The following is a 15,217-nucleotide window of genomic DNA, read 5'->3' on the forward strand; positions in this document are numbered from 1 at the left end:
TATATATATATATATAAATATGCAACTTATTATTAGTACAAACTAATGTTCAGAAGTTGAAACTTTGACTCCTCTTTTTTTATTTAAACGTATTGATTAACAAAATGAGATGTTTGTGTTTTTTTTTTCAATATATATTTCTACATGTGTAATGTGTTACTATGATACAATTAAGATTTTTTTTTGAATTCTTGAAGTCATAAAACTCTATTATACAAGTTTATATTAGTTGAAGTTGAACAAACTATAATTACCAATTTATTATACCGTAAAGAATCAGAAACGAACTTCAAAATATCGAACTATACTAAATTAAATGGGTATGATAGTGTTATAATAGTTTTGAAATCAAATGCGGTACATATTATACAAAACTTACCCTTATTTTATGTATTTAACGTAATTCACAAGTTTCTGATCTATCAAATACATAGAAGAGTGGCAAATAAAATGAGAAGGAGACCAGCAAGATTTGTTATGTATACTACAAGTTAACTTAAATAATATTTATCTAAAACAAATTACATCTAAATTTGATCTATATATCTTACATAATGAGATTTCTTCCAATTTTCTTGAAAAAGAAAAAATTCCATTTAGAGTATGAAAAGACACCAAACACTTGGGCCAATAAAATGTGCACAATCAAGATTGGGCCATTGGGGCAATTTTTGCTAGAATTTCAATTCATAAGTTGGCAGCATTGCAAAACGACAAAGATACGTGTTCTCTCTTCCTCTACTACACGTATATTTTGCACTGTCAACTCCACTCAACACCTCATAAACAAAAATCACATTCAAGAATCCCATAACAGAGTGCGGCAGAATAGCAGAATAGTTGATATTGCAGATACCCTTTTGCTTATTTTCTTCATTTTTGTCAGTCTGCTAACCCCTTTTAATATCTAATTTTAAGGATACATTGATATTGTGTTTTATTAATCAACAGATGCATAAACAATGCAAGATTGGATTTTTCTTGAAAAAGATTGGTTCTTTTTAGTGCTTGCTGCTTGTTTTTGAGTATTTCTCAATGGATGACTTGTTTTCTTGTGATGGTTCTAGCTAAGATTTAATTCTTTGATTTAAGTATTACCTGATGTCTGGTTTGCTTATTATTTTGTTTTTTGGCTATGTTTCTCTTCTTTGTTGTTTTCAGCATGGTATCTGCGTGCTATTGTATTTGCTTTACGTACTTGTTTTTATATGCTTTACTTGAGCCGATGGTCTATTGTTGAAAGAACCTCTCTACCTTCACAAGGTAGGAGTGCGGTTTGAGATTTACAATTTGACATAATTGGAATTGTTGGGAAATAATGAAAAATATTTCACAATAATAATAATATAATATTATTTAGCAAAATGGTGGTGTTGGACATTGTCCTACGAAACTATTTCAGCGGAAATATTTCCCTAAATAAAGCAAGCCTTCCCTATTAAGATAGAGGAGACACGAATCAACAAATTGATTAACATCAACAAGTTATTAGTGGGGGAAATAAATTGACACATTAATTAAAATAACTAAAACTAAGATGGGAAAGGGGAACGAGTGATTGAAAACAAAAGAAAGGATATTGATATATTGTTATGTATTGCTGATTATCTTGAGGGACTATCTATAGTGGAAAGGAACATATTTGCACATGACAAGACACTTGTCTTCCAACAATAACAACAAATGCCACTAATAGTTAGTAAGTACAAAACAAGTGGATCATTTGAAAAGTGACAGGTGTTACAATCTTTCAAATCACACTACAATTCCTCGCTATTTCAAAGATTTAATACAAAAAAAAAAATATAACTTCCTAGATTTTCCGGGCAAAATGCAATAGGTTTGGTGTCTTTCGGAGTCGTTTGTAGCTTTAGAGATGGTTGGTTCTGAGTCTGAATGACTAAGAAATTTCTTAGCGAATATCCTTTTAATAAAGGATGAATTGCCTCCAGTGTTTATACACCGTGATTGTCAAGCCACAATTGCTACTGCGAAGGATACATCTTATATTGTAAGAGCCGACACATGAAATTGAGGCATGATGTAGTTAAGCACTTGCTGAGAGATGGAATAATTGCAATTGATTATATGAAGTTAGAATTGAATTCGTTTGATTCACTGACTAACCTGTGGAAAGAAAATTAATTTTTCAGATCTATTGAGATGGGTTTTAAGGCCAACTGATTGTCAATAGAGATGGTAACCCAACCTAATTGATCGAGATCCCATGAAGTAGGTTCATATGGGTAATAACAAGTCAGTATTGACACTGCACACTAACTGAGAGTGCTTGAACTGCTACTAAAAATGAGGAATGAGTTATTAACTCTTAATGAATTCATAGTCCTTAATTAAAAATGGTGTATTTAAAGCAGTTTAGATCTGATGAATTCACCTATATGAGAAGTGGAGTGGGCGCTCCTATGAGACTTTGGCCTAGTCTTTAAAGCTCTCATGAATACATTCAAACATGCCATGGCCTATTGCATTTTGTATATCTTTTCTCATTAAATCTTTGAAATAGTGGGGAATTGTAGTCTTATTTGAAAGATTTTAACACTTGTCACTTTTCAAATCTATTGCATAGGAGCGGGATTTTTACCCTATGCGCGCACCCAAAGGGTAGCGGCTGCAGGTTTTCTTATCATTAAAAAAAATGATCTACTTGTCTTGTGCATACTAACTATTAGTGGCATTTGTTGTTGTTGTTGGAAGACAAGTGTCTTAACACTTGTTATGTGCAAATATGTTCCTTCCACTATAAATAGTCCCTCAAACCATCTGCAATACATAACAATATATCAGTATTTTTCCTTTGTTTACAATCACTCATTCCCCTCTTCCATCTTAGTTTTACTTATTTTAATTGATGGTTAATTTGTAAATTAATTTGTTGATTTATGTATCCTCTATTTAAATATGGAAGACTTGGTTAATCCCGGGAAACATTTCACACCGCTGAAATAGTTTCTTAGGACAATGCCTAACACTACTAAAGTACTAATTTTCTGCACTATTATTAACATATCATCGTAGTAATTTTCATCTTATCTCCAGGACTACTATTCTGCTAAATAATATTATATTATTATTATTGTGAAATATTTTTCATTATTCCCCAACAATCTAAGATAACCAATTAGGTTCATGATGAAACCTAGAGAACGATGTTGGGAAAACGCGGACAAGCACNATGCTCTTTTCCCGGATTTTCGAGAAATCTACTGACAACACCAACTGCGTGAGCAATATCAGGTATAGTGCACACCGTTGCATACATTAGATTCCGACAACGGAGGAATATGGAACTTTGGCCATGTTCTCTTTTTCCTCCCTAGNTTTACACTGTGTAGTCACGAATACAATACTCAAAGTGACTACTACACACTCAAAAGGAACAACACTCTTTTGGTTACCGTCTTACTAAAATATCGCTTACACTCTATTTTTCTTCACAGACTATTTTCTTGTATAGTCTATGTAATACCTCACTTTGCTCTCAAAATGGTTTTTCTCTCTAACTTGGTGTGTTCTACAAATGAGCAAGAATGCTCTATTTATAGAAGGATAAAACCATACTTATGTCACTAATGACATAGGTAAATATAGCAAAGTCAAAAATGGTTGCAAATCTTACCAATTTGCCAACTACCAAATCTTTTCTTTTCAACTCCAATTACTATTCCTTTTTAACAATTGCTTGTACCAATTGAATAGCTAAAGTTGACTAATACAATGGGATGGATTCAACAAATCTCCCCCTCCAGTCCCATTTACTGGAAGAAGGTATCTTCAACTTCTTTAGAGAGAGCTCATACCCACAAGTTCTTTGCATAACTCGAACTTGTCTTTCGGTATCATCTTGGTCAGCATATCTGCAGGATTTTCACTTGTGTGAATCTTTTTGACGTGAAATGATTCATTCTCCACTTTCTCACGAATCCAATGATATCTGACGTCGATGTGTTTTGTTCTTGCATGGTACATGGAGTTCTTGCTCAAGTCTATTGCACTCTGGCTGTCACAATAGACAATATACTCCATCTGATTCAAACCAAGCTCTTGAAGAAATCGCTTTAGCCATATCATCTCCTTGCCGGCTTCAGTAGCCGCAATATACTCAGCTTCAGTTGTAGATAGTGCAACACATTTCTGCAACTTTGACTGCCATGATATAGCTCCCCCTGAAAAAGTAAACAAATATCCAGTAGTGGATTTTCTGTTATCAAGGTCACCTGCCATATCAGAATCTGTATAGCCTTTCAAGATTGGATTTGATGCTCCAAAACACAAGCATTCATCTGAGCTTCCTCTAAGATACCTGAGTATCCATTTCACAGCTTCCCAATGCTCTTTTCCCGGATTTTCGAGAAATCTACTGACAACACCAACTGCGTGAGCAATATCAGGTCTAGTGCACACCATTGCATACATTAGACTTCCGACAACGGAGGAATATGGAACTTTGGCCATGTTCTCTTTTTCCTCCCTAGCTGTAGGACACATCTTCTTGCTCAACTTCATATGACCAGCAAGAGGTATACTCACAGGCTTCGCATTCTTCATATTGAAGCGCTCCAATACGCGTTCAATGTACTTCTTCTGGGACAAATAAATCTTCCTTTTATCTCTAAGACGAGTAATTCTCATGCCCAAAATTTGCTTGGCATGACCCAAGTCTTTCATAGAAAAAGACTTACACAACTCTTTCTTCAGCTCGTCAATCTTGGAAGTATTCTTGCCCACAATCAACATATCATCCACATACAACAAAAGGATGATAAAATCATTGTCAGAAAATTTTTGTACAAATACGCAATGATCTGAAGAAGTCTTCTTATAGCCTTGCTCCCCCATAACAGATTCAAACTTTTTGTACCACTGTCTGGGAGCTTGTTTTAGGCCATAGAGACTCTTTTTGAGTTTGCATACAAAATTTTCTTTACCATCTACTTTGAAGCCCTCAGGTTGTTCCATATAAATCTCTTCTTCTAGGTCACCGTGAAGGAAAGCCGTCTTCACATCCATCTGCTCAATCTCTAAATTAAGACTAGCAGCCAAACCTAGAACTGTGCGAATCGAGGACATTTTCACAACAGGAGAAAATATTTCGTCAAAGTCAATACCTTTCCTTTGACCGAATCCCTTAACAACCAATCTAGCTTTGTACCTGGGCTTCAAGTTGTGTTCTTCAACTTTAACTTTGAACACCCACTTGTTCTTCAAAGCTCTCATGCCCTTGGGCAATTTTACCAACTCATAAGTGTGGTTCTCATGCAAAGACTTCATCTCGTCTTGCATGGCTTCAATCCATTGATTCTTGTGCTCATCTTCCATGGCCTCCTCATAACATTCAGGTTCTCCCCCGTCAGTGAGTAACACATACTCATTGGGTGAATAACGGGAGGAAGGAAACCGCTGTCTTGTGGACCTCCGAAGCGGAATATTTGATTCGTCCACAACTTCATGAGCAACAGGATCATCAATAACAATATCATTGTTATTATCAACATCAACATGTTGATTCGATACATGATTCTGGGCGTCACCATGATTATCAAACCCAACAACATCATGCACACTTGTGTGAGGAACTTCATCATGATGAACTATACCATCAAAATTTGAAGATTCTACCTTCTCCGCTTTGTCAATATCTTCAATTGTTTGATTCTCCATGAAAATAATATCACGGCTTCTCACAAGTTTCTTTTCAATTGGATCATATAGCCTGTAACCAAATTCATCTAGGCCATATCCAATGAAGATGCATTGCCTTGTCTTGGCATCTAATTTTGACCTCTCATCTTTCGGCACATGTACAAAAGCTTTGCAACCAAATACTCTCAAATGGTCATAGGAAACATCCTTTCCATACCAAACACTATTTGGTACATCACTTTGCAAAGCAACAGCAGGAGATAGATTAATAACATGTGCAGCGGTCAATAAAGCCTCACCCCAAAATGAGTTTGGCAACTTTGCTTCAGAAAGCAAACATCTAACTCTTTCCATCAAGGTCCTGTTCATCCTCTCAGCCAAACCATTAAGCTGAGGAGTCTTGGGAGGAGTCTTCTGGTGTCTAATACCTTGATGCTTGCAGTATTCGTCAAATGGTCCACAATATTCACCACCATTATCAGTACGAATACATTTCACTTTCTTTCCAGTTTCTCTTTCAACTGAAGCCTGAAACTGCTTAAAGACACCTAACACTTGGTCTTTAGTCTTCAAGACATAGACCCAAAGTTTTCTCGAGCAATCATCAATGAAAGTGACAAAGTAAAGTGCACCACCCAATGTCTTTGTCTTCATTGGACCACATAAATCAGAGTGCACTAACTCAAGCAACTCTGTCTTTCTCGAAGGAGGGTAGGACTTAAAGGAAACTCTATTTTGTTTACCAGCCAAGCAGTGCTCACATTTTTCTAATTTAGAACTTTGGAAATTTGACAATAATTTCTTCTTGGCTAGAATATTAAGTCCTTTCTCGCTAATGTGGCTAAGCCTCTTGTGCCATAATGTTGAAGAGCTATCGCTCTCAACCGCATTCACCATATCAACACAAGCAGAGGCCGTAGTCCAGTATAGACCACGACGTTTGTTACCACGAGCCACAACCAAGGAACCCTTAATGAGCTTCCATTTTCCATCACCGTTGGTACTAACATATCCTTTATCATCTAAAACACCAACAGAAATTAGGTGCAGACGAACATCAGGAGCATGTTTCACATTGTTCAAAACTAGTTTAGTTCCAACACTAGTTTCCAAACAAATTGTACCAATACCAACCACCCTAGAAACAGTCTCATTACCCATACTCAAGGTTCCAAAATCACCAGGAGTGTAGGAAGAGAAAAAATCCTTCCTTGATGTCACATGAGATGCGGCACCAGTGTCCACAACCCAGCTTGACTCATCACAAGCAATATTTATCATGTTTGCATCAAGAACGGTAACAAGATCTTCGGTGGTGACGGTGGCTAGGCAATTTTCATTGCCATCTTCTTTAGTTTCCTCTTTGTTTTTGTTCTCCCTCTTCAACTTCCTGCAGAACTTCTTTGTGTGCCCTTTCATGCCACAATGATAGCACTCAATATCCTTAAGTCTGCCTTTGGATTTGCTCCTATTTTGTTCTCTATGCTGAGAACCACGAGTTTTATTTCTCCCCCTGGGGCCAGTTATCAGGACATCCGACGAAGAGGAACCTTGAGTTTTTCTTCTCATCTCTTCGTTCAAGACACTACTCTTGGCGGAATCCATAGAGATCACACCATCCGGAGCAGAATTTGACAATGACGTTCTAAATGTTTCCCATGAATCTGGTAGGGAACCAAGTAGAAGCAAGCCTTGAATTTCTTCATCAAATTTGATGCCCATAGCAGATAATTGGTTCATTATCCCCTGAAAATTATTCAGATGGTCTGTCATCGGAGAACCATCATGATACTTCAAACTCAACATCTGCTTTATTAAGAACATTTTGTTGTTGCCAGTCTTTCGAGCATACAAACTTTCAAGATGCTCCCATAGGGTTCGAGCATGTGTTTCCCCAGAAATATGGTTCAACACATTATCGTCGACCCATTGCCTAATGAATCCACAGACCTGTCTATGCAACAGATTCCACTCTTCATCTGTTTTATTATCAGGCTTTACAGTGGTAAATACTGGTTTGTAAAAATTCTTAACATAAAGCAGATCTTCCATTTTCCCCTTCCAAATGGCATAATTAACACCATTCAAAGTAACCATTCTACTTGTGTTGGCTTCCATTGTTTTCCCCAAAAAATATAGTTATCGCAAATCAAAGTAAATCTTTTCTGATGTGGAAGTTCAGACTGTGCTGCAACCACAGAGCATACTCAGATAAAACCTTGGCTCTGATACCAGTTTGTTGGGAAAACGCGGACAAGCACAAAAATATATATGGTAAAAGTAATGGAAATAAAATGGGAAAATAACGACACCAAGAATTTTACGTGGAAACCCTTCTGAATAAGGGAAAAAACCACGGACTAAGAGGAGCAATTGATATTACTATAGTAAGGAATTTTACACTGTGTAGTCACGAATACAATACTCAAAGTGACTACTACACACTCAAAAGGAACAACACTCTTTTGGTTTCCGTCTTACTAAAATATCGCTCACACTCTATTTTTCTTCACAGACTATTTTCTTGTATAGTCTATGGAATACCTCACTTTGCTCTCAAAATGATTTTTCTCTCTAACTTGGTGTGTTCTACAAATGAGCAAGAATGCTCTATTTATAGAAGGATAAAACCATGCTTATGTCACTAATGACATAGGTAAATATAGCAAAGTCAAAAATGGTTGCAAATCTTACCAATTTGCCAACTACCAAATCTTTTCTTTTCAACTCCAATTACTATTCCTTTTTAACAATTGCTTGTACCAATTGAATAGCTAAAGTTGACTAATACAATGGGATGGATTCAACAAACGGTTGCTGATTATCACTGATCCAAGGCTGTGTACATTCCACTCTCCCCAAATCCCGCTTGTGGGATTACACTGGGTATGTTGTTGTTGGTTCTAGCTATGTTTTCACCTTCTCTTTCTAGATGAAGGTTTAAGACTAATTCTTGCAAAAAGTGCTTATTATTGGTGGAGGAGGGATGAAGAGGAAGTTGGTGTTTTGAAATGACTGAACTTATTTTGAAAGATAAATAATGAAAGTGCAGTCTTTGTCTTGAATATGTAATATATATGTGAGTTGGTCTTTCTAGATGGATGTATGTTTACCAATGTAAAGAGGGTTAATAACAAACTCAAGATTGAAGTCCATGATAGGCAGCTGTGTGGTTGAGGCATAGGAGTAACAACTTGAGGATTCTTTGTTTGATTCCTAGCTAGTAGCGGAGGCTGGATTTTCGTAAGGGATTCAAGTTCAACATATATGATGCGTACATAATGTTCTGTTGGACCTTAAATGAATTAGGAACCCATTTCGTCCCTTTAGCTCCGCCCCTGGTCCTAGCCACAACACTCAGTATGATCCCATCTGCTCTAGACTTGGTGCTGAAGTTAAATTGGCTGCCAGTAAATAAGTCAAGGTGCACACGAGTTAGTGCTAACTCCACTAATCATTCCCCTAAAAAAGTAAAAAAGAAAAAGAAGACAAAACGAGAATTAGAAGGATATATTGACACAAAATGTTTTAAAGGGTACTATAGAGTATAAAAACTTCTCCAGTTGGTACAAGCAAGTTTTTGTTGAAAGGATTGGAGTGAATTGATAGTTCTTTGCCTTCAGAGGTGGAGTCAAGATTTGAAACTTATATGTTTGAGACTAGAGACTTAAGTTATAGGGTTTTAAATTAATAGTATAAACATATTCAACGAAATTTTAATACAAACACACGGTTTGAACAAAAACTGCTGGGTTTGGCCGAATCCATAACCAAAATGCTAGCTTGCTTCTGCTCTCCTTTTTGTGTCTGTTAGTGACTGATGATTTAAGAATAGAAAGTTAAGGTAGCAAGACTGGTAACTAGTTCAAGAAATGACTGGAAATTCTTTTGGTAGATTGCGTATTAGGTCTTCGATGTGTCTTGGTTGAGAGTGGGAAAAATAAGCACGAGTAATGGTATGCAGCAAGAACAATCATTTGGTTTCAAAACTGAGTCTTGATCTGACAAATATTGATAAGTGTATTTCATCTTCTCTTCCTCATTTGCTTGCTGTTTAGTTTATACTCTCATTTTGTAGTATGTTCGTGGTTTCTTGTCCTTGGATAATAATAGATGCTGCTGCTGTTACAGGGTTTTTGAAAGTTCTGTCGAGGGGCTTTGAGCTGGTGAAGGTACTTGTGAGTGGAAATCTTTAAGTGGTGAAGGTACTTGCTAGCGGAAATCTTAACTTCTGTTTTAATTTAGGCAGCATGGACCACGATACAGTTGGAGCTTCACAAGGTATTTCAGCTTGTTATTAGGTCTCCATTTCTGCCCATCACGTACACCTGATCTTGTAACAATATTTCTGTTTGTTCTGAAAACAATTAATTTATGTGTAGGTTTGTTGCTTTTTAAATTTCCAACAGGTTATAGAATTGTATGTCTTTTGGTGTCTGAAAGAGTTTAATTAGGGGTTTACATAAAAGTATATCATTAGAAGAAGCTAACCAAATAGTTAAAAGGATGCAATATTAATCAGAAAATAGTTTAAGGATGTTGGTTATCAAAAATAATAAGGTGGAAACAACGTGGTGGATTATCGGAGCCCAAAAAATTGGATAGGCAATATGAAAATCAAACTTGAACATTCCTCAAGGCTAAGTAGATAGATATTACCGTTGATGGGCTGTGTGGAATTTAAGGTGCAGGACTTGCTTAAACCAAAGTGTACCAGTTTTCTAGAGCAGGGGGTATCCTCAAAACACAGAAGGAGATTTCAATATCTTGCAAAAACTCCTCACTTTCTGAGAATGAAAAGCATCACCATAAAATTAAGGGTGGAAGGCTGTTGCAAAACACACTGGCGTCGCTGCATCAGAATGATCATCAATAAGATTAGGTAACGTCCTCTGCTTAGCTGGAGATGATGTATCTACTTGGTTAGGAAACTGACAAAATGTTCTCTTTGGCAAGAGTAAATAATGCCCTGCAGAAGTTAATAACTCCCCTCCTTCCCAAGAGTTGATCAAGGCACACTACTGTAAGGGAGAAGAGGGTTTCTGTTCGATCTGTTGTGGGAATTCTTCTCCCTACATCAGTATTTGTCTATATGACCCTTAAGTTACTCGAAAATTCATTACTCAGTTGGTCATCAAAAATTCATTACTCTTAAGTTCTTGAATGTATTATCCCAACAAGATGTCTTTGTCATTTGATCCATCAAAAAAGAAGAAGATATCTTTGTCATTTGATCCATCAAAAAAGGAAGATGTCTTTGTCATTTGATTTCTGGTGGTTACTATTAATATATGCTGAATTTTGACCCACTAGTGATATCTTGATCAAAAAATTAATCTGAGAAGTTCCACAGTTCGTAGTTGGATAAGATGTTTTCTGAAGGACAAAGTGAGGGATCTTAAGGCTATATCATCTGCCTTGAAGATATAAGGATTTAGTGCATCCTAAATTTAGTATTTTACCATCTTTCTTTTTGCGAAGGAAGGAACAAATAAAAAGGGGATCATTCTCTTTTTGTCGAAGAAAAAGCTCTAACTCACTGTCTCCTAGGGTAGATATCACAACTAAAGTGTTTTATCTTTTCATGAATCTTCTCGTCGATAGATGTATTTGAGGTGTTCTCAAACTTAGCAGTTGTCCAATTAGATGATAATAAGTTGTGTCTGATCTTAATCAATTCCAAATGCTGCAAAAAATAAATGATGTCCTTCCCTTGACATGACACATCTTTAGCTGCAGCTAAGAGTGAGGGCATTGAGTCCTATAGAAAAATGCAGCAGGCTTCTGTGAAAGAGACATCTGAAGTGAATAAAGGTCAAGGTGGTAAAAACGTCGCAGCTTATGTGGCCCCAGCACATGAGAAATCTCATGGTGATGTAAACATGGAGGCGGATATCACTATGGATGATGTAATAAGAGCCGGAGGTCTAGGAGCAAGAGACGATTTAAATAGTGTTCTTCCTGTGGCAGCTGATACCACTGACTTTGAAGCTTCTATTCGTGATGCGTGGGACTATGAAGGGCAACGTGAAAGCATTACTCGACCAGGCCTTGGCTGGACAGAACCTGCAAAGAAATAGATCTAACCATGGTACAACTTAAGGTGGACTTTCAAGGTGTTCTCCAGTTTTACTGGCACTCTTAAACTCTCAGTTCTGCTTCTGTTGATTGAATGTTCCCTTATGTGTCTTATGGTTCTTCATGAAATAAATCATATCCCCATGTATGAAATTAATTATAGCTCGGTGGATCTTTTTAGCAACATGCTTACTTGTCATTCTATTGTTTCTCCTTTGTGCACTTCCCGGTTTGATGTATCTTGTTGTGTTGGAGATTCGAATTCCATATTATCCATTATGCAAAATTAAAATGTCAACCGTGAGTAAAATCTTACTGAATCTTTAATCAAATCCCCTAAGCACAAGCATCAAGTTGTTGCCAGTTTTCAGGTATTCAATGTACAAAGATAGTTCTTTCTTTAAAAGAATACTACAATGCTTCAACTTTGTTACATGTGCACGTTGTGGAGCATTATAACCATAGATCTATGTAAAGAACTCTATATAGCTATTTATTTTATTGGAAGAAGTTAATATTGTTTAAGGAGTGATGCTCTTTCAAAAATTCTGTGTCCAGGAGCTAAGATAGACAAAGGGTCATAAGTGGATTTCCTCCTAGCAAATGTTTCCCATCGAGGGCCAAAGTGAACTTTCCAGTCTTCCTGTGTTGTGTAGTGTGGCAAATACTGTTTCATTCCAATATGTGCTTTATTGCAAAAGTTCAGTATCTTCTTGTTCTTATTTAGAATATGTTCTAGTCCATCCTTTCCTGTTGAAGATGGCATGGCAGAAGATAGAAATGCTATTAAATACATGACATCTTCTTCAGGTGTAACCATTGATGTTCCTTTTATCCACCTGCAAGACAAAGTGATCATACATCATGTTAGGAAGACGCATACATCCTGTAAGAAGATTATTCGAGTGATAATGATTTCCGTACTTTGATTTGTTGACTGGGTAAATGAGTATAGGCCCATGGCTAGTGTCAGTAAGAATCTTCCCAAAAACTTCTTGTGCAAAGTCATGAATCCTGCTCTTTGGAATTAAAAGGTTTAGCCATGGATGAGGGACATCCCATAACCCCTTCTCTTGGAGTTTCATCTCAGACACGTGGACTCTGTCGAGGAACTCCACGTAGGAGACTTCTGATTGGAAAAGCGTGGATTTGATATAATTCAACTTAGATAAGAGGACATCAATATTCTGTAGTACAAAGAAAACAACAGTCAAGATGTTGACATGTTTAGGTGAACACTGTGTAAGGTTGTCATAAGATAGAAACTTAATAAACTTGACTTTAGAAAATAGCTTACCTGATCAGTATTAGGCGTCTCTTCTGGATTGAAGTATACGGCAACTTCTAGGCAGTAGAGAACTTTTCCTTCTGAACTGAACTTTCTGGCTAGAAGTGGATCTTTAGGATTGAAAGTAGACCTCCAGTTGTTCAGCAATCCTGTTCTATTGATAATGACAAATCCTTCTACATAGTCGAAAGAATCCTTGGATGATATCAACTGTTCTTGATCATTGGAAAATGTTGAGAAATCTGAATACAGCACTCTGATCCACTTTACCTGTTAACAATTGGATTTAGTAGAAATTTCTGGCTTGTTCCCCTGTTTTTTCCTCCTTAAATCTTGTTCCGATTAACGTTAAACTTCTTTGATATTAGGAGTCGGGAAAATTACCTTTTTAGGTGCTGGTTGAAGAGCAATCCTAGCCCTTGTGATGATACCAAACTGGCCTAGTCCTCCTAGTACACCATAGAATAGGTCAGCATTCTGCTCCTTTGAACAAGTAATCACCTCTCCTTTACCTGTGAAAAAAAATAATATTATTGTTAATAACCTCCAGCAATATAATACATAACAATCCAACTCACAGAAATGGAGGGATGTGATTTTTCCACTATAGTTTTAGTTAAAGTATCCAGAATTAGAAAAAGAAGAAGGTGATAACTTTTGTGGTAACAGAATTGGCTTCTGTTGCTGACTTTGTTGAGTCCAAGTCCACAATGTAATCACTTTTTTACTAATTAATGATATGACTTCTAGGTGCTGATTGGTACTCTATTGTATAAAATAGAAAAAATGGGAAGACTTTGAAAATTGTGACTATTTGAAAAAAGTAGTTTTGTTTTCAAAAGTGAAAAATTGAAGTTGTGTTTGCTTGTTTGGCTATGAATACAAAAAAAGTAAAAATAATTCAGGGCCAAATGCTCTCTCAGAACTCTGGCTGATATTATGGAGCTGGGGCATAATAAACTTGTTGTGCATGAACATACCAGTGACAACTTCAAGTTGGTAGACATTATTGATCTGAGGTCCATGTTTGAATGCTTGCCCACTGATTCCGGCATTCGACAAAGTACCTCCAACTGTAAGGTGAAGATAATCAGTCCAAGATTTTGGTGTTAATTCAAGTTTAAGACTTTCATGCAGGATGTTTATCCAAAGCTCTCCAGCAGAGACATCAACAAAAGGCAGTTCCCCTGCATGGTGGAAACGCATCGCTGGTGCTCGAAGCGATTCCATGCTGATCACTACTCCCTGGTAAGCTTGAGCTTGTCCTTCTAGAGAGTGACCATGTCCTCTAGCAGCAACAGTTAGGTCAGTTGTTGTTCCCATGTCAAAAATATGTTTTAAAGTGGATGATATGTCTGAAACCGATTTCGGGTACAGAACAGCTGATGGAAGAAAGTGATATCTGTTGCCGAAGTCCTTCGCGACGTGATCGAAATTCTTGAAACTAAAGCACCCTTCAATATTTAACTGTTTCAGTGATGATTGAATCACTGAGAAACTTGAAGGGGTGGCAAAAAGTTGGTCACAACAGTGGTTACTTCTGTTTATTGAGCAAATGCCTAGTATGAATATAAGAAGCCTTAGAAGCATACTATTATGTTTAAAGAAAAAATGAGTTGGTGATGACTTCATTCTTTCTTAAAAGTGGTTGTTGACACACAGTTTCTTGAAAATTTGCCTTTTCTTTGAGTGAAAATAGAGGGTGTAGAATGGCCTCAAGAAAATTAAGGTTGGTCAAGAGAATATATAATGGGGAGTTTTTTGAAAATGTCACTATCAATAGCACTAATTAAGTGGTCTATAGGACTGCATGTGAGGACTATATATCTTGAAAGTGGATGTTAATTTATGGAAAATATTGAAAATTTTTTGATTTTAAACTCAATAGTGTTTTTGTTTGAAGTGGAAAATTTCACCTGTCATTTGGTACTTCACTAGTGTGGTTCCAACTACCACCATATATGTTAATTTTTAACATGTCTCATTGCTATTTTGAGCAAAATTTATCTGCTGAATTTGGTATCCTACACCAACTATTTATTCAAAGTGTTCACATTTGGTGAAACAATGTCACCAAATTTTTTATTTAAAGTCATCTATACGAAAGGTGATATGTACTACTATTATATTTTTGCAACCTTTTCAGTGTATCCTAATCTTCTATTTCTGTTATTATTTATTCCTGTCACT

The 15,217-nt window shown here is 36.5% G+C and overlaps 2 protein-coding genes across 7 annotated transcripts; one reads left to right on the plus strand and one right to left on the minus strand.

Moving 5' to 3' along the window:
* Positions 1-701: 701 nt before the first annotated feature.
* Positions 702-11,938, plus strand: LOC107017291. 6 transcript variants are annotated; one of them, XM_027916169.1, is made up of 4 exons: positions 702-881; positions 9,793-9,942; positions 10,347-10,543; positions 11,401-11,938. In XM_027916169.1, the coding sequence occupies exon 4, from the start codon at positions 11,433-11,435 to the stop codon at positions 11,739-11,741; it is 309 nt and encodes a 102-aa protein (XP_027771970.1). In that variant the 5' UTR covers positions 702-881; positions 9,793-9,942; positions 10,347-10,543; positions 11,401-11,432; the 3' UTR covers positions 11,742-11,938. The 6 variants fall into 6 exon arrangements, with proteins under 6 accessions (XP_027771970.1, XP_015073039.1, XP_027771968.1 ...); XM_015217553.2 differs by lacking the exon at positions 10,347-10,543 and adding an exon at positions 8,436-8,547 and having other exon boundaries at positions 703-881; positions 11,395-11,938; XM_027916167.1 differs by lacking the exon at positions 10,347-10,543 and adding an exon at positions 9,557-9,681 and having other exon boundaries at positions 703-881; positions 11,395-11,938.
* Positions 11,939-12,040: 102 nt separating this feature from the next.
* On the minus strand, positions 12,041-14,850 carry LOC107016377 (cytokinin dehydrogenase 1). Its single transcript, XM_015216862.2, has 5 exons — positions 14,008-14,850; positions 13,412-13,539; positions 13,037-13,297; positions 12,664-12,926; positions 12,041-12,578 (listed from the first exon to the last, which is right to left on the minus strand). Exons 1-5 carry the CDS (start codon positions 14,657-14,659, stop codon positions 12,251-12,253), a joined length of 1,632 nt encoding a protein of 543 aa, XP_015072348.1. The 5' UTR covers positions 14,660-14,850; the 3' UTR covers positions 12,041-12,250.
* Between the last annotated feature and the right edge of the window lie 367 nt (positions 14,851-15,217).

The sequence above is a fragment of the Solanum pennellii genome, chromosome 4, assembly GCF_001406875.1.
Source record: "Solanum pennellii chromosome 4, SPENNV200".
Lineage (NCBI taxonomy): Eukaryota > Viridiplantae > Streptophyta > Magnoliopsida > Solanales > Solanaceae > Solanum > Solanum pennellii.